Below are 19,381 nucleotides of genomic sequence, written 5' to 3' on the forward strand. Positions count from 1 at the left end.
GTAACTGCTAACTCTACCTGCCGTGCAAGCTCCATCCAGTTCTTACCTGAGTGCATCCACAGGTAGGGAAACACTAAGGTATGGTATCATTTGTGGCTATGGTTGTGAAAATGCAACAGGACTTGAATTGTCTTTATGTGTAACTAGGCCCAGAGGCCACATGAGCAATGCTACATATAAAAGTAGAAGAACTTGGTCTCTAAAAACTGAAATTTGATGCTTGCTGCTTTCAGGAATGGGGAGCAAGAGACTTTCTTCTTTCCTAAATGAGGACCAGAGACTTCCAGAATGTAGAAAGAAATTAGAGTGCTTTTTGAGTAACACATTGCTAATAGGTTTATCCAAACTTTGAATCTAGTGGGTGGTTTATTTTCCACTGGGATTCATGAGTGAGATGAGCTTTGCCTTAAGGGTTTGGTAAGTGCCGGGGTTTCTTTCTCTGTCTCCTGCGTTACCCATCTATTTTTCACTCTGTCTTATATTGCGTGTGTTTGTGCTTGTGTGTGTTTTTCTCTTCTAACCCCCTTTTCTCTATTGACCTGATTTTTCTCTTCACCTCTATGAAATGGATGTCTTTTTCATTTTTGTTGCATTTATTGAGTAGAGTTTTATATTCTGTATTTCTGTTTTGTAAAAAGAATGACTGGACCTTTTCATATGTCTCTAAAGGCAAACAAGGAACCAACAGCAACAACCTAAATCCAGTTGCCTTCTCTTCTGCATCCTGCACATTGATTTTCCTCTGTGAGTCCACGCTTCCCCACAGAGCCAGGCCTGGACTCCTGGAACAGGGGCCTGGCATGCACATCTCTAGTCAGTAATTGGGAGTAGTGTCAGCATCTTTAAGATCACTTTCCTGGACACCTTTTGATCTGTAGCATCCTTCGAGGACTGTGGCAAAGTAAATCAATTCACTAGGACTGAGCAGATACTTTTAATGAGCAATCAGGGAAGCCTCAGGGAACGTAAAGGGCCAAATCTACTCATTGATTCTGGAGAGCACAGGGTCAGGCCTCCGGCAGGTGGGAAAAACTGCAGATGACAGCTCCATGCGATCCAGGGGGCTTAACTGATTCAGAGGAAGTTCACTTTGCTACCCGCGGTGGTTCCCTTTCTCCGCGGCACATCTTTTCCCTCCATCTTGGGTCCTGGTGCTCATCCCCCTCTGGTTTTGTTACACTAACACCACTCTCCTTTCTACTCTGAACAAAGGGTCCAGGACAACTCCTTCCACTTTAATGAGAGTTTGAGGTCGTGGATTACAGGAGGATTTGCACATTGCACGTTATTTCAGGAGCACGAAAGAATTCTGCTTTGCGTAGAGAGTTCCACAAACCTTCACTAACTTAGCTCCTTGCAGTATTACTGCAGGAGATGAAGTACAGTCATGGAAATCAGGGGTAATTTTCATATCACATGACAGTTGCTGCAAATATCCAAAACCCCACGTCTGCTCACTGCCATTTCATAATTATGTTGTCTATCAGGCCCCTCTCCAAATCTTTTGTTCAAGACATTAGTAGAAAAGCATAGCATTATTATACTTTTTAATAAACATATTTTGATAACTTTCAGTATAATTGTTTTTATGGCCCTATTTTTAGTCTGAAGCATTTGCCAAAGAGGTCCTTCCTGTAAACCAAAAAGTGACCGCAGCAAGTCTCAATCAATTTGAGGTTTTATTTTGCTAAGGTTGAGGACACATCTGGGAAAAAGAAACACAAGTCACAGTAGGATCTGTGACCTGTTCTTTTTCCAAAGAGCGTTTTGGGAACTTCAACATTTAAAGAGGAAAGAGCAAGCAGGAGGGAAGAAAAAAAAGGAGAGGGTAGGCAATGAGGCAAGTGGTTACATTCTTGTGAGGCTCTGATTAGTGCTCAGTGAATCTACATTTTACATGTGAAAAGAAGTGGGTAGAGGAAAAGTCATTTATGCATTTTTCTTGTGTTCAGTAAATCTGCATTTTACATAGGATAAAGCAAGCCTGTGAAATTACAACTATCTGTTTGGGAAGAAAAGAAAGGTAGTTTTTGGGCAACTTAATTCCCAAGTTTAAATTTTCCTTTACCATAATGAGTTTGGGGTCCCAAGATTCCACTTTTCTTTCACAATGCACAGGAAAGGTTAAGAATCTTGCCTTACAGGCATGCTGGGCTCCTTCTGCCAGGGGAGACTTCTTTTTGCCAGAAGAGAATTTTGTCAGTGTTCTCCAGTTTCACCTACTCAGAGGTGACCTGACTATTCCTCACTTTGTAAGAAAAGTGCAAAATTGCCAATGAGCCTGAGTCTCCAGGAAGACACCTTCTGAACCTTATGAGAGGTGGCAGGTGGTCCCAGGCCAGGAGATGCTCTCTGAGCTCCAGCTCAGCTGGGCCGCCTGAGGTTTGGGTCTGAAAATCAAGTCTCAGAGTGTTGCTGATTCCTACTGAGAGGGTTGCTTGTTAAAATGAATCTGTTCTGCATTCTAGGGGATAATTATTTTAACACCTTTCACAGACCCCAGTGGTAGGACTTGACTTCACACCTACCAGCTCTGCTCTCTGCCTGTGCCTTCAGTTTTGCAGACATCATCCCAGGGCCGAAGGACAATTTCTCTGTCACAGACTGGCCGTGAGTCTTGGGTTTCTTCAGCTCTCTCTGACTTATTAGGGGTATCCTGCTGCCCCGCCTCAGCCATTAGTTCCAGCACTTGTGGATGGTTCTTAAAGGGGACAACTAAAAGAGATCTGAAGACAATGCAGTTGATTAAGCATCAGTAATGCAATGTTCCAGTCCCCAAGGCTCAAGGGAGCCTATGCGTGCTCTCTTGGGGATGTGGTTGAAGAGAAAAAGGTGGAGGCAGGCTGGTGCAGAAGTAGGAAGCGTGAGGTTACAGGCTGTGTTAAGGCCTCTGTCACATTCAGGACAGCTCTGGGCATTTACTGGAAGCCCTGGCAGCAGCATCTGGCACTGGCTGGGAGACGTACACCCTCAGTTCTTCAGTAGGCTGGCTCCCGCCATCCAAGGAATAGAGCAGGATGCTCCCAGAAAAGGCTGATCCTTCTGGAAGCAAATCCATACCACCTGCTCAAGGGAGAAAGGACAGGTGACACCCTTCTAAGAGGCCATGAACCTGAGGAATGGAAACAAGTGCCATCTAACAAGTCCTTTGCAGACACTGTTCTCTCTCTAGTGCTTTCTCTTGGCCCTGTGGTTGCTGTGTCACCTCCCTCTTGTTGTCTCAGCTGTTCTTGCTGCTTCGGGCTGGGCAATCCCTCGCCAGCTGGCAGAAGTGGATTGGGTCTTCCCTGTACAGAGTGCAGTCTATTTTCCCCACAGTACTCCCATAGTCGCCTTATAAATTTACAGGTGGCATTTCTTGCTGGCTTAGGGAATGGGATGAAGCCGCTCCATACCTTGACCCAAACCTGCTCCTTGAAAGTGGAGCACTTTGGTTTACCCTCTCCCTTCTGCTCTGGGAGGCCTCTTTGTGCCTCCCTCAGGGGTCCCATAGGGTAGCTAAGCAGCCCTGGGATGTGTTCTCTGGCTTCATGACCCAGTACCTGGTTACTTTGGTCTGCATTCTTGTTCAACCTTGGTCCCTGATGCTCTGCCACCTGGGACCCCAGCCTTCCGCTCTATAGTGGGAGAGAGACCTGGGGATCCCTCCCCAGTTGCATCTGGAGCCCCTTCTGTACACGTGTTCAGGACTCAAAAACTGTGTTTCTCCATCATTTAACAGGACAATGCCTGGAGTGGTCCCCCCATCCCCTTCAGACTTGGCTTAGGCTCGTATTTCCTCAAATTCCATTTGCTCTGACTTGTTTTGCATGCCAGCTTGGGAGCAGTGTCTCCTTCCTCTGCTGGATCCTGGGTATCCAGAGTTGGAGGGTGTGATGGTTAATACTGAGTGTCAACTTGATTGGATTGAAGGATACAAAGTATTGTTCCTGGGTGTGTCTGTGAGGGTGCTGCCAAAGGAGATTAACATTTGAGTCAGTGGACTGGGAGAGGCAGACCCACCCTCATTCTGGGTGGGCACCATCTGATCAGCTGCCAGCGTGGCCAGGATAAAAGCAGGCCGAGGAATATGGAAGGACAGGGCTTGCCGAGTCTTCCCAACTTCATCTTTCTCCTGTGCTGGATGCTTCCTGCCCTTGAACATCGGACTTCAAATTCTTCAGCTTTTGAACTCTTGGACTTACACTAGTGGTTTGCCAGGGGCTCTCGGGCCTTTGACTACAGACTGAAGGCTGCACTGTTGGCTTCCCTGCTTTTGGGGTTTGGGGACTTGGACGGGCTTCCTGGCTCCGCAGCTTGCAGACAGCTTATTGTGGAACTTCATCTTGTGACCGTGTGAGCCAATACTCCTTAATAAACTCCCTTTCATATATATATCTATCCTATTAGTCCTGTCCCTGTAGAGAACCTTGACTAATATAGACAGATCTAGGGAAGGATTAACTCTGGGGGCCACAACTCCGATGCCTACAGAGGCCACATAAATGAGTAAAACAGGCCAGGAGGAGGTAACAAGAGAGAGCAGTGGGGACTGTGGCAAACCAGAGAGCATGCACTGTGTGAGGAGGAAGCCACGAGCGAGGAGGAGGAACCACGAGCGAGGAAGTCACCTCACTCTAGCTGGATGTCACCACGCAGGAGCTGGGAGACCTTCCCAGACTGCCCTGCATTTCCTAGCGCTCCCCTAGAAACTCTCACTCCCCTCACCCTGCTCTGGTTTCTTTACAGGATTTACCACCACCTGCCACATGCGTTTATGTATTGTTTGCCGTTCTCACTAGTATGTATACTCCATAACATCAAGGATTTTATTTTTCCCCACTGTTGTATCCTTAGGGCCTGGAATACTTGGCACAGAGTGAATGCTCAGTAAACATTTGTAGAATAAGTAGAGAGAGAAATTTTGGCCAGATTTTGCAGTTTTTCTAAGAGATCGGAAATCTAGGAAATTCCATCATAGTGTACTATGGTCAGGGCCAGAAAGTGCAGAAGGCTGTGACAGAGCCCATCGATCTTATCTTCAGATTCTTACAAAATAGATCCCAGATTCAGGTATGGCTCTATGAGCAAGTGAATACCTGGATAGAAGGCTGTATCACTGGTTTTGATGAGTATATGAACTTTGTATTAGTTGATGCAGAAGAGATTTATTCTGAAACAAAGTTAAGAAAACAACTGGGTTGGATCATGCTAAAAGGAGATAATGTTACTCAGCTACACAGTGTCTCCAACTAGAAATGATCAATGAAGTGAGAAATTGTTGAGAAGGATATAGTTTGTTTTTAGGTGTCCTTTGTCCAATATGAACATTTATTCGTATTGTTTTGATTACCCTTTTGTTATTACAAGATGACAATAAGTACTGTGGGATTGTTTGTATTAAATTTTTTTTTTTTTAAAAAAAGGAAATCAGAAGTCTAGATTTTCTAGAAATCTAGAAATCACTACGCTGGCCAGGACTGTATGCGCTGGACAGACTAGATCTGCAAGCAGGTTAGGACAGGTTTATCGCCTTCAGTCTACATCAAGCCCCTATTGGGCCTGAATTATGGTGCGGACCCTGGGGACTTTCTACATTCCAGTCAGCTTTCACCTGTGATCTGCGTTGAGCTACTGCAAGCTGTCCTCACTTTGGTGTTTGGAGAAACTCTGTGCTTCTGTAGATTGTGTTCCAGGCTTCTGTGCAGTCAGAAGGCTTTCTCTGCAGTTGCCCTGCCCACCAGCCTGGCCAGGGTCCCCTCTACTACTCCCTTTAAGAGTTTTGCTTCCTTCCTATTTCCTTTCACATATTTTTGCTCTTCAGCATTGTACTCAGGATATTTTCCCAGCCTCAAAATATCTTGTTTTCTGCTCACATCACCCCACTGGGTTCCTTGGCATTTTAACATATGAGGGCAGTTCATCTCATCTCAGTATATTTGAGCCTGGAAGACCACTCTCATCTTGCTAGGAGATGCCATTATCTCTGTTTAATATTCGATGCAATTTAAAGATCTCTGTACATTTGGAAACCTCAGGATACCTAGCCCGGAGTTGGAACTGCCGTGCCACTTAGGATCATTTTTGGAGGGGACGTTTGACAGTGTGTCAAGACTGTCCCCAGCAATAACGACAACGTGCCATTTTTGTATCTCATCATGTGTATTTCAGCCATGGCTGGAGCTAACAATTCCATCTCAGTGCTCATCTTTTCATTTCTTTCCCCGTTACACCTGACTTCTAGCATTTTTGTCTTATTTTTGAAACCAAAGAGCATTATAATTAAACTCAGTAAGCAAGCTGCTTTCCCTTGAAACAGGCTCTGAGATGTATTTACATAAGCCTCAAATATATTTACTCAGTGGGTTTTCTCCCCCTCTGGTGAATCAATTCCATTTTTTAATTTACTAAGAAAAATGTTTCCCTCTAAGCAGCATTAAAGGTTTGATTTAAAGCTGGAGGTGAGGCAGAAAGTCCTGAAGCTGTTTCATGCCATTCAGTCTTATTCCTTCCACAATCACAGAAACAAGATGGATGAGAACTGGCTTGGTGGGCTTCATAAGCAACTAGGAGGAGCTCTGAAATAATCTGAACAAGCTTCTTCAGCTGTGAAGAGTTTGCTTGCTTTTTTTTGCCTTTCCCTCTCCACTGAAAACTTAGAAGGTAAGGCAAAAATGGCTTCTGATTCAAAGATGACCCGCCAGCCTTTCCTGTTCTTTCCTCTGTTTTGAAGTACATTAACTCTCTGGGGTGCTCTGTAGCTCCTGGAAGCCAAAGACCCCCCCCGGCCCAGAATTGTCCTCGGCCAAAGGTAGTGATGTGTGATAGCTGCCCTCCCTGTGGAGCTGGCCCCCACGCTGCTATCAGGTCTGACATCAGGTCTGAGAGGCCCCTTCTGGGTCGTCATGGGAACCAGGAGTGGAGGTGCCGGGAAACCTTTGGGGGGCAGCAGAAGTGGATTATTTAGTGTGCCTTATTATATGTAGCATGACTCCAAAGAGTTATTTTGAGGCTATAAAAAATATAGTTGCCATAAATGAGTCATGTTACCATTGTTCAGAATAACACCAGTACTTTGGGGGCTAATCTTTGAAACTCTTTGTTTCAGAAAAATACCAGACTTGGGGCTAATCTTTGAAACTCTTAGTGACTTTCTTCCCTGGGTGACCCCAATACCCCACCGTCTGCTGAAAACACAGCACTTGGGCCCTTTTGAGTTTTCTGGGTATCTGTTATGCCCAGGATTGGTGTTCTCTATAATCTTGCTTCTAGAACACTGGTAACTTGCTATCATCTACTCTAAAAGGAGGATGATGTTCTAGTAAGGTGTGCCAGGTTCTTAATTTACAAGTACAGTAGGAGGTGGGCTCACGGTGTTGAATGGTGGTGGATTGAAGTACTGTCGGTTGGTTGTGGATGCTTACAGGAGTGAGGAAACATGTGGTTTATCTGACATACTCATTTGTCAGAATCAGGAAGAACTTTCACAGCCCACTTACTCATTTAAATATTTGTCAAGTGTCTTCTTCATGCCAGGAAACAGCAGAGAACAAATAGGCACTCTTTCCTCTTCTGGGAAAGAGGGCGGGGAAGAGGGTTCCAGGCTGCAGGAAGGAGATGAATAAAGGTCCTTTGGCTAGGAAGTGCATAGCACTGGCGCAGGGGACTTGCAAAGTAGTGGTAGGACTGGGACAAACATGGAGCAGTCAGTGCAAAGGCTCAGAGTGGAGAGGGGGGCAGTGGCCAGATCACGCAGGGCTCCAGCACTGTGTGAAGAATTCTGGACTTTATTCCTAAGGGCAATGGGGAATATGGAAGATTTTAGAGCAGGGCTGTTTATAGCCAGATTTGCTGCAGTGTGGAGAGTGCAGACACCAGAAAGAGACAATTGCAAGATAGGAAACCTTCATTATTTGCAGATAACTGATATTGGAAAGGGACCACTGAAAGTAAAATGGGGGCCCATATTTCTTAGTAAACAGTTTTTTTTAAATAAAAGGTTTGATTAGTGTCTTACTTTGAAAAAAATACAAACAAATATAAAAAATTTTCATGTGACTTCATATTTCGTGATACTTACGTAATAATTGCAGCTTTGTGCTAGCTCTTAGAACAAGGAATGAATCAGTTATTGACTTTTTGGAGGGAGAACTCATGCTGAAAAGATGACAAGACATCAGGATACAACACTTTTCACTTCCTGATTGAGTTTTGAGGAAGAATCATGAAAACTTTCAAAGATTTCATTAGTTTCTCTAAGGCCCTCCTTCAGTACTTTGACACTCAAACCATTCCCTTTTCAAGGACCAGTCCTGCCTTGAACCTCAGTACTTTTCCTTCCTCAGCTGCAACCGCTTTAACTCTGCCAACTTCTTCTTGGTCAGTGGCACTGAAGCAGATCTCCAGTATCACTTTCATCGACTTCATGAAATCCAGCAATTTGAGCAGAATGTTCAGTGTCACTTTGCAACCACCTTGCATTGTATCTGCATGTGAGGTGGGCATGGTTGGTAGTTCTAGTGTGTCTAGTGTTAGGTGGGGAGGGATGGTTGGGTGAAAACTCATGAATATTTTCACATCATGACAATTTTGCTTCTTTTTGCAACCTCCTAATTACTGCTCCTGGATAATGACTATTTGGAGAAAGAGGGTCCCTTATAGTCTTACTGGGAGTGGAGGCAATGGCAGTAATGTTAGGGAGGAGGATAGGATTTGAGAGCTATTTAGGAATAAAATCAAAAGCACTTGGGAAGCAATTGAATACGAATGGAGTGAAGAAAAGGAATCAGAATGGCTCCTGGGCTTCAGCAACTGATAAACTAGTGATTCTGATGCCTGAGACAGGACACCTGGGCAGGAAGGCAGGTGGTGGGAGTGAGATAGTAGTCCTACATCCTATACCAAACACGGGTGGATACGGAAGGACACCAGCAACTTCCTGGTATCATTTCAGTTTTTGTTTTCCTATAGGCAGTAGACGCTCAATAAACATTTGCTGATTCACTTGTTTGGGTTCCCTGGTGTTTGTGTTAATTGTATGTTGGGTGATAACAGTGAATAATAAGGAGGTTTATTGAGGGCTTTCTATGTGGCAGGCACTCAGCTAGGCACCTTGTGTGTCTTATTTTTATCTTTATAACAACTCTAGGAGTCAGGCTGTTTTATGTTATTGCAATGTAAGGAGATGCTATTTCATGAGGTAAGTCAGAGGGTGAACCAAATGCTAGCAAAGGATGGGGAGAGAGGGTGGTTGGTGGCAATTGGAAAGTGAGGATGAAAAAGGGCTGATGAGAAGCTATGTGTAGGTTTACAGGAGGAGGGACTGTTCCTGAAATTTCTTTTTTCTCTTGTACAGAGGTCTAGGGCATTTATTTCAAATGATGTGAATGTATTTACTTCAACTTCCACGTGGCACTGCAAGATTTGGGAAGGCAGAAAACTCATCATCTTGCTAGAACTAGTCCTGGATCTGACACTGTCCGGCCTTCGGGATCCCTTGAGCTCAGAGCCTCAGCTTTACTTGTCTGGCAAATGGTCATTAAATAGCCACTTTGTCTTGTGCAAAGCACAGGCAGATTCAAATACAGGAAGTGTTAAAGGAAAAACTTTAGACAAAATAAAAGTGACAGGGTTTATTCAAGCAAAGAAGGATTCGTGATTTGGGCAGCCCTGAAAACCAGAAGAGGTTCAGAGAGCTCCGCGCAGCAGCGTGGGCTTTTAGAGGCTGAATATGGAAGTAAGAGAAATACAACACATTTGATTGATTACATGGAAAGACTGGTTTTAGGGATTAGTTGGTGGTTTCTGATTGGTAAAGTCTCTAGTTTCATTTTACTGTTTGCATCGGGCTTTGGCTTGCTTAGGTAAAAACTTAAAGTGGTTTAGCTGCCCCAGTCTAATGGCTTCCCAATTAAAATGATTGTAACGAAGCCACTCTCCTTGTGCAATACACTGATGAGGGTGTGGCTTATGTGATTTCAACTCTTGGAGGGTAAAAGGCTGAGCCTATAGTACATTTTTTTTCTCATGTGCACTTTCTAGGAACTTACCCTGTCCAAAAGCCATCTGATTAATCTACTTTATTTTATTTACTTATTTATTTTTTGAGACAGAGTCTTTCTCTGTGACCCAGGGTGGAGTGCAGGGGCACTATCTCCGCTCACTGCAACCTCTGCCCTCTGGGTTCAAACAATTCTCCTGCCTTAGCCTCCTGAGTAGCTGAGATTACAGGTGCGGGCCACCACGTCCAGCTAATTTTTGTATTTTTAGTAGAGATGGGGTTTCACTATGTTGGCCAGGCTGGTCTCAAATTCCTGACCTCAGGTGATCCACCTGCCTTGGCCTCCCAAAGTGTTGGGATTACAGGCGTGAGCCACCTCACCTGGTCAGATTAACCTACTTTAATTCTACATTAGCAGGATTTATTGTGGGCAACTTCCAGATGTGCAAAGTCCATTAGGCTGAAGTACATTTGCAGGTTCAAAGAAGGTGCAGAGAACGGTGCTTTAAACCTGACTCAGAGCAGGCAGGTGGTAACGGGGTGAATGGATTAGGACAGAGCAGGGCCCCAGCATAGCGACTCATGTTTTTAATTGTGCATTTGAGCTTCTGCCTGAGATTGTTTCCTTTGGTTGTACGTTGTTTGTTTGAGGGAGAGTAGGGACCACAGAGCCTGGGGTGTCAGCAGAAGGCCCTGCCTACAATTCCCGGAGGCACTGAAGGTCCTGTTTTGTCCTGAATACGGAAAGGCCAGGGAATTGTTCCTTATCAGCAAACAAGCAGTTGCTTATTGGAAGAGATTGTACTCAGTCGGGGAGAGAGAAGCTGGCTTACCCTTGGGGGAACATTAATCAAGATACTCCAGAGGCTCTAAAAATATCATACCTGCTGTTACATATACACTCATGTGTATCTTTGATATCTTTTATGTCATGATGTCCTCCCTAGCCAACTGGAGACTACACACACACACACACACACACACACACACCCGCCATACAGTCTTCCCTTTGTATCTGTGGCGTACTGGTTCCAGGATCCCCGTGAATACCAAAATCCACAGATGCTCAAGTCCCTGATATAAATGATGTAATATTTGCATATAGCCCATGCATATCCTCCCATATACTTTAAATCACCTCTGGATTACTTATAATACTTAATACAGTGTAAATGTTATGTAAATAGTTGTTATATGGTATCATTTAGGGAATCATGACAAGAAAAAGTCTGTACATGTTCAGTACAGACAAACCATCCATTTTTTTCAAATACTTTCAGCCTGTAGTTGGTTGAACCCATGGATATGGAACCCATGAATATGGAACCCATGGATACAGAAGGTCAACTGGAGATATATACAGATATCCCTAAACATTTTTCTTGTTACAAATATGCCCTTTTTGCTCAGTATCAGATGATCTTGTACAATAAACTATGAGGTCCAAACTCATTTTACAGATTAGAAAACAGAATCCTAGGAGTCAAGTGATTGCTGCTGGTCACTCAACAGATAAGTAAGGGGCCGGGGCTTCGAACACAGGCTTTCCGAGTCCAAAACCTGTGCAATTTCTACTCTTCTAAGTTTGTAGCCTTCTCAAGGGCAGAGACAGTGTCCTTTAGGTCTCTCTTGTCCCAGTGTCCTGCAGATGGCCCCACACATGGTGATGCTTGGTAAGCACTGGTGAGTGATGATGGCATACAGGAGCTACCCCTTAAGCCTGAAGGGAGAGGACCTCCAGGAGGGTTGGAGGTTGGTGCAAGATAGGGGAGATTTACTAAGAGATTCTAAGAAGATGGGAACTTAAACAGAGGATCCTGCTCAGGATGCTCAGGAGTAGGAACATGGCTGACTCATTCACTCCCCAGTCCCATGTGCCACCTGGCCAGCCTGCCCAGGTGCTGCTGCTGGATGGTGATAGGAATCAGGGGAGCAGGTGACAGGAGCAAACAGGAGTACCTGAGGATGCTAAGAGGCCATGGCAGAGCTGGAGCCATCTGTGCTCCAGGGCTAGGCTGGGGAAGAGGGCAGAGGTAGAGTGTGGCTACAGATAGTGCTAGGGCTACAGGGCGGGGGCACAGGAGACCCAGTTGAGCTGGTGTCCGCCAAGTTCAGAAAAGTCTAGGTTCACCTCTGGTCACAGTGGGTAAGGGTTGGCATCTGTATCATTTGGAGGGAATGACGAATGGTATAATTACATGGCTTGAGGGAAGTCAAAAGGTCAGTCTCTCAAATCCAGGTAGACCTGAGTCTAATCATGATACACATGGAGTCTTCAGAAAGGTGGGTGTCAGAAGGTGGGGGAGATGAGGCTCTACTTGAGGCATGGGGACCAAGCTTGAGAAGCAAGTCAGAGCTTTTCTTTGAATGTCAAAATTTGCTTTTAGCCAGAGAAGGCAGAAGTGAGAGAAAAAGGGGAGAAGCAGAAAGTGAGTCCCAGAAAGCTTTACTAGTGACAGGCTACTCAAGATCTGAATTTTCAAATCACCTTTGACACAATTATACTGAGGTGAGTTCAGTCAGTAAGCATTTTATGCTGGGGTCTGTTAGAACCACTATGCCCACTGTCTGCCTCCAGGCAACTTCCAAGTCTAGCCAGAGAGATGGGAATTGTCAATGAAGCAAATAGAGATAAAAGTCAATGTGTGGGTCGACTCTGGGCACACTGCCTATGAATTAGCCCTGCTCCACAAGGAGTGGTTTAAAAAAAAGTCAGTGTGTGTGTGTGTGTTTTAAGGTAGTCAAAATGGCATGAATTAAATGCCAAGGGCTTCCAAAGGCATGTTCACCAAGTGGGGGAAGGGAGGCTCTGTGACTGCTTCGTGGTAATGTACAGAGCTGAAATAGCTCCCTGTGTATAAAAACATTTAGAGCAGCCTTCTGTGGAAGAGTAGGCTAAGGATGCCTCAGCTGTGATAAAATATTGAAGATGGATTTTTAAAAAACAAGCATATATTAGCAGGGTCAAAATCTTTACATTACACTCAGATGTGCAATCAGCACAGCATTCATTATTTTGCTCAACTACTCTCAGCTTGCTGTGGAGCCCCAATTTCCATGGACCATGAGTAGGAGGGAAACATAAACTAGCCGATTAAAGGTATTATGCCTCTCCCTGTTTCAAGTTCTTCTCTCTTTTGGATAAACATTGCTTTTAATTACTCTATTTGAGTGGTGCTATAGACTGAATGTTTGTGTCTGTCCCCCCTCCCGCCATTCATATGTTGCAATCCTAACATCCAATATCACTGTATTAGAAGGTAGGGCCTTTGGGAGGTGATTAAGTCATGAGGACAAAGCCCTCATCAATGGGATTAGTACCTTTATAAAAGAGGCCCTAGAGAGCTCCCTCATCCGTTCTGCCATTTGAGGACACAACTGGAAGACAGCCATTTATGAACAAGGAAGTGGGCTCTGGCCACATATCAACTCTGCTGGTGCCTTGGTCTTGGACTTTCCAGCCTCCAGAGTTGTATTGTTGTTTCTAAGGCATCAAGTGTATGGTATTTTGTTATAGCAGCACGAATGGATGAAGACAGGTGGTTTCTCACTTTGTAAAGTCTGGTTCCTCCCCCACCATCCCAGGATGGCACCTGGGTATAAGGAAGGTCAAACAATGTGCTTCCACCAATGGGAGAAGCCTGCTAGTCAACCTCAGCTCAATCTTATGTAATACCCAAGGGAGACTTAGGGGCACTTCCATTGTCTCTCATCTTCTTCTTAAGTGCTCCATGATGCCATCTTTACTCTGCTCCTGGATTCCTGAACGGGAAGCAGGACATACGTGTTCTCTGCTTTGACTTCTGCTTCCAACTATCTGAGGCTTTACTCTTGTTTCTACTTCAGCCATTGTTCAACCTCAAGGTAAGGTAGGGGCCACCATAGGGATTCCGATGTCTGACCTTTCTTCTTTCCTTTGTCTTTCTTTCTATCTGCAGTCCAGAAGCATCTCCATTTCTTCCCTTGGTGTTTGGGAAATTCCGTTAAGCTATAGCTTGAGTTCTTGCTACCTACAGTTTATAATAACATTAGACATCCAGACCTCTAAGCTTTGATTTTAATGTGTAAAGGGAATTTTTGAATTAAGGGATTTTTTTTTTAACAATGTTTGATTCAGGATTATTGTCTCCTGGTGGATTTTAATTTTTTTTTCTTTTTGAGGCAGCATCTTGCTCTGCCACCCAGACTGGAGTGCAGTGGTGTGATCTTGGCTCACTGCAACCTCTGCCTCCTGGGCTCAAGTGATTCTTTTGCCTCAGCCTCCCAAGTAGCTGGTACTACAGGTGACTGCCACCATGCCTGGCTAATTTTTGCATTTTTGGTAGAGACGGGGTTTCACCATATTGGCCAGGCTGGTATTGCACTCCTGACCTCAAGTGATCTGCCTACCTCGGCCTCTCAAATACATTTTTTTTTTAAAGAGAGCATTTGTTATAGGTTCTTTTTTTTTTTTTTAGACAAAGTCTTGCTGTGTCACCCAGGCTGGAGTACAGTGGTGCGATTTCGGCTCACTGCAAACTCCGCCTCCCAGGTTCACGCCATTCTCCTGCCTCAGCCTCCTGAGTAGCTGGGACTACAGGCGCCCGCCACCACACAGCTGTTTTTTTGTATTTTTAGTAGAGACGGGGTTTCACCATGTTAGCCAGGATGGTCTCGATCTCCTGACCTTGTGACCTGCCCATCTCGGCCTCCCAAAGTGCTGGGATTACAGGCGTGAGCCACCACGCCTGGCCTTGTTATAGTTTTTTAGAGAGCATTTATCTCCGTTTGGGGACCAGACACAGGCATTCCCATCCTGGTCTTCTAGTCTCCCTAGAATAAATTTAACCCAGTGCATGGGAAAATGTGTGTATTTGAAAGGCTATTCCCAACCTTATTTTGGAATTCCTTTTGCGGAATTCTTTTTTCAGAGCCAATTTATGGGGCATACCAAATCACTCTGTAGTCATGCTTCTAATATCAGTTAGAAAAACCTTCGGCTACAAGAAGCATAAAACCCACTGTTGTGGTTCAGACAAATAGGGGGCAAGTTCTTCTTTTATAACAAGAAAACTAGAGGTAGATAGCCCGGGGCTAGTGTAACTTTAATAATGCCCTTGGAGAGCTAGACTCACACTGTGCTCTGCTCTGCACTCTCCTGTGCTGACTTTCATCTTGCACCTGCAGCCTTGGGATTGCAATCTGGCTCTGCACCTCCAAGCACAATGTGGACTTTCCAGATGGAGACAAGGGGGAAGGGCAATGGGCAAAAAATACTGCCAGCCAAGCCTGCCCCACTTCATCAGGACATGGAAACCTTCCCTAAATTCCCACGGAGTGCATCTCTGCTTAAAGCGCATGAGTGAGGACTAACTCCTGAGCAGCGCTAGCTGGAAGGTAGCTGGGAGGAGGGACTTGTCTATCGAGGTATTTCCCAGTGTTTTTTGTCCGCCTTATTCACCACCTAACTAGTATCTCAAAGCCTCCTGACTGCTTTTGAAATTTAAAAAATTGAAAATTAGCCAGGTGTAGTAGCTCATGCTTGTAATTGCAGCACTTAGAGAGGCCAAGGTGGGAGGACTGCTTGAGGCTGGGAGTTCAGGATCAGCGTGGGCAACAGAGTGAGACCCCATCCCTGTATTTTTAAAAAAATAGCTGGGCATGGTGGCACATTCCTGTAGTCCCAGCAATTTGGGAGGCTGAGGTGGGAGGACTGCATGAGCCCAGGAGGTCAAGGCTGCAGTGAGCTGTGGTTGCTCATCTGGGCAACAGAGGGAGACCTTGTCTCAAAACAAAACAAAACAAAACAAAACAAAACAAACAAAACAAAACCTATGCTCCAAGATCAAAGCTGTTTTTCTGCTGGCAGGTCCCCAAACAAGTTTCTGAAATGTGAACAACAGAGTAAATGTCCATCTTCCAGAGGACTCTGAAGGGAAGCACATTTGGACATATTCCTTTGAAAACGCATTCTCGTCATGACAATCCATTCACACTTCATGCAGTAACTGACAAGGATCCAAAAGCCTACACAGCCACGGCATCTCCTCGAGCCTCTGTGCTTGCTTGCAAGAGCCGGGTAGACCCTGTGAAATGTCAGGAGTGAGGTAGATGAAGAGAAAATTAAACTCTCTTCCAGCTGGGCCACCTCGTTTGATGTCAGCAACGGAGGGACATTTTGTTGCCGTGACTTGAATTGTAATATCTAGGGAGTGCTCTGGGTGGGCTGTCGGAAGAAGCTTAGACAGAAAGCCAGAACCTTCACATCAGAAGGGAACCAGGACCACGCCCAGTAATGAGGGCTATATGGCCGCTCTGATCTCTTTGAGAAGCCACTTGCTTTAGAGGTGTTACAGAGCAGTCGCCCCCCTTCACTCCCCAGAAGACTGGGCTTCTGTGTTTGCCTTACCTTGTTTATCTCCCACTGCCTGATGCTGGTGGAAGTGAAATCTGTCAGGTTCAATGCAGATTCTTGTTGAATGTCACTTCCCTACAGACCTGGGAGGTTGAGGTGCAAATATATGTAAGATGCTATTGGAGATTTGCAGAAGAACAAAATATGATTCATTGATTCATGTGGTCATCTGCTTATTTGTTTTTATTCATCAAACATCTGTTGAGCTGCTTCTATGTGTCAGCCGCCTGCTGGGGATGCCGAGATGAGTGAATCCACATTGCTGCTTTGCAAGAAGAGGTCAGAGAGTGAGAGAGAGAGGGATGGGGAGAGAGACAAACAGATGTACTCAAGTGGCCTTAGAACTTGCTGGAGAGGTGTGAAGAGGAAGGGCTTGGCGCCGGTGAGACAGGCCAGCGGCAGGGGTAAGGAAAGCTCTGCCAAGGAGTTGATGCATAAATGGGGTTTTGAGGCCACTCTGGGTGTGACTCGTGATCTGAGGCAGCTTGTGATAACTCTGCAAGAGAAGCATAAATAAGATCTTTAGGACACATACAAAAAAGAAGTGACTTCTGGCTGGAGGGTAGGAGGTATCAGAGAAAGCTTCATGGAGAAGGGGTAAGATTCAGCAAGAAGTTTGCAGGCAGAGGGAACAAACAAGAAAAACCACATCAATGAAAAAGACCAGGGTATGTTTTGCACATACCCAAATTTGATTGGGAGATTAGATTCATAGTGGGGAGCGTAATAGGAAAAAGACTGGAGAAGTAGGTTGGAGTCATATTATGAAGGGTGTTGGTGCCCTGTTAGGTTGTATTTCATTGGTGAGCAATGGAGGACAGTTGCAAAATTTCGAGCAGGGGAGTGACATGATCACAGGTGTTCATAGAAGAAAATTGGGCTGAGAGGAGCTGGGTGGGAGGAGGAAACTGTTATTTTGCTCAAACTTTGGAAGTTGCCTTTTAATAAGATACTGCCCTGCTTGAGGCTTCTTTGGTGAGAAGCAACATAACTCATGCCAGTCCAACCACATCAACTCTGTTTCCCTCGACTACCAGGTCTAGTCTCACCTAGGAGCCCTGTTGCCATTAGGAAGATAGTGTTTGTCTGTGAAGGAGAGCCTGGTGAGAGAGTGAGGCAGGAAGCAGGTTGCCTCCTGGATCAGAAAAGCTCTTCAAAAAGTAATATGGCCAGGCATGGTGGCTTGCACCTGTAATCCTAGCACTTTGGGAGGCTAAGATAGGAGGATCACTTGAGTCCAGGAGTTCAAGACCAGCCTGGGCAACATAGTGATCCCGGCACCTGCAACAACCTAAAGTGGCATGCACCTGTAGTTTCAGTGACTCAGGAGACTGAGGTGGGAGAATGACTTGAGACTAGGAGGTTGGGGCTGCAACGAATCATGATGGTGCTACTGTACTCCAGCCTGGGCAACAGAGCAAGATCCTGTCTCTTAGAAGAAAAAGAGAGTAAATGAGTATGTGTGTGTGTGAGACAGAGAGAGAGAGAGAGAGCGAGAGAGCGCGAGAGTGCGAGAGAGAGAGAAAGAGAGGAATTAATTAATTTGAGGTCAGATCATGAACCTCTTTGTTGGGAAAGATCCAGGCAGACAGAGGCCGGGGCTTTTTAGGATGACCTGGTGATGCAGCAATTCTGAGTGATGATGAAGGTGATGGCTCCTCAGATGTGGGTTCCTGGCTTACTGCTTACTCAGGCAACAGGTTTTCTGAGAAAACCATAATGTGTTCACACTTACAATATGTATGTAGCTCTGGCCACAGTGTTAAAAGAAAACTTAGAGTGAGACAAGGTCCACAGATGGTCTCTAAAAGGTTGAAGGGCCTTACATCTGAACACACATTGAAAAGATTCAGATCTTTTATATGGAAAAGATAAAGGCTGAAATGCACAGGCAGGATTTTGGAGCTGTTTGAATGGAATGAATAGGAGAAATAGGGACTTGTTCACCAAATCTTAGACTACTAGAGCTAGGGATCTACAGTGGAGGTGGAAAGATGCAGTACTAGGCCAGAAAGATGCAATAGCCTTTCACACGATGAAAAGCACACTTGAGGACACTGAGACCTCAGAGGCTGATGTGAAATAAGCAAATAAGTAGAGGTGAGCAAAGTTACATCACTTCCAAGATGATAGATTCGCCATAGGATGCTAAGGTAGGCAGCGGTGCCTGGAGACCGTGCTGGTTCTTTTGAAGTTGACACTGCAAGGGACAATGATGCCTCCCAGGGAAGCACCACTCAGTGGCATCAGTGTGGTGGGTCCCAACTTGCACAGAAAGGGGTTTTCTTTTTCTTTTGCATTTCCTTGAATCTCCAATGTGACCAACACCAAACCCCAGGATTTGTAACCTCTCTTGACTTTTATTTCTTCTGCCTCAAATTATGATGATTTAATGCTAAGCAATATCTCAAGGGAGTTTTAAGCAACGAGGCATCAAGGCTCTCCTGGTGAACTCTGAAACAAGAAAGGGCAATACTGTAAACAGACCACGCAGAGCCAACTCTCCATTATCCAAGGTCAGGAGGGGCAAGGAACACACGAACACACACACACACACACACACACTCTTACATGTACACATCGTAGATTGGATTAACAGCTTCAATATTTCCCTCAACCAACTTAATCAGAGCTGCTAATAAGGGGCCAAACGGACTTCCCTTCCCTTCCCTTCCCTTCCCTTCCCTTCCCTTCCCTTCCCTTCCTTCCCCTCCCCCCCCCTCCCCTCCCCTCCCTCCCTCCCCTCCCCTCCCCTCCCTTCCTCTTTTCTTTTCTTTTTTCTTTGTTTTCTTTTCTCTTCCACTCCACTGGCTGAGTGTGTAGGAGCGGGGAAATGATCAGCATGTGGGGGAGGGGCAGCCACAGGGAGGAGCAGAGGATGGACTCCCAGTAAACAAATCCCAGGGAGGCAGGGGAAGCTGATGGCTGCAGGTGCGTTTCCAGCACCGGAGGAGGAGACTCTACCTGACTTAGAAGGGAATGGGGCAACGTGGACTCTGGGTTAAATG

At 45.4% G+C, this 19,381-nt stretch overlaps 1 protein-coding gene and 1 pseudogene across 2 annotated transcripts in view; both read left to right on the plus strand.

The window, feature by feature from the left end:
* CAPN8 (calpain 8) overlaps positions 1-19,381 on the plus strand; it is a 75,456-nt gene that overhangs the window by 17,969 nt on the left and 38,106 nt on the right. The window contains exon 1 of one of the 2 annotated variants that reach the window (XM_031655473.1): positions 15,711-16,777. The exons of the other annotated variant lie outside the window; for it this stretch is intronic. Within the exon in view, the coding sequence (XP_031511333.1) occupies positions 16,588-16,777 (190 nt within the window). The 5' untranslated portion in view covers positions 15,711-16,587. Of the gene's footprint in view, positions 1-15,710; positions 16,778-19,381 lie in introns of those variants that run through there. 2 annotated transcript variants of the gene reach the window in all.
* LOC108586024 lies at positions 2,764-5,364 on the plus strand (annotated as a pseudogene).

Source organism: Papio anubis, chromosome 1 (assembly GCF_008728515.1).
Source record: "Papio anubis isolate 15944 chromosome 1, Panubis1.0, whole genome shotgun sequence".
In the NCBI taxonomy this organism is placed as follows: Eukaryota; Metazoa; Chordata; class Mammalia; order Primates; family Cercopithecidae; genus Papio; species Papio anubis.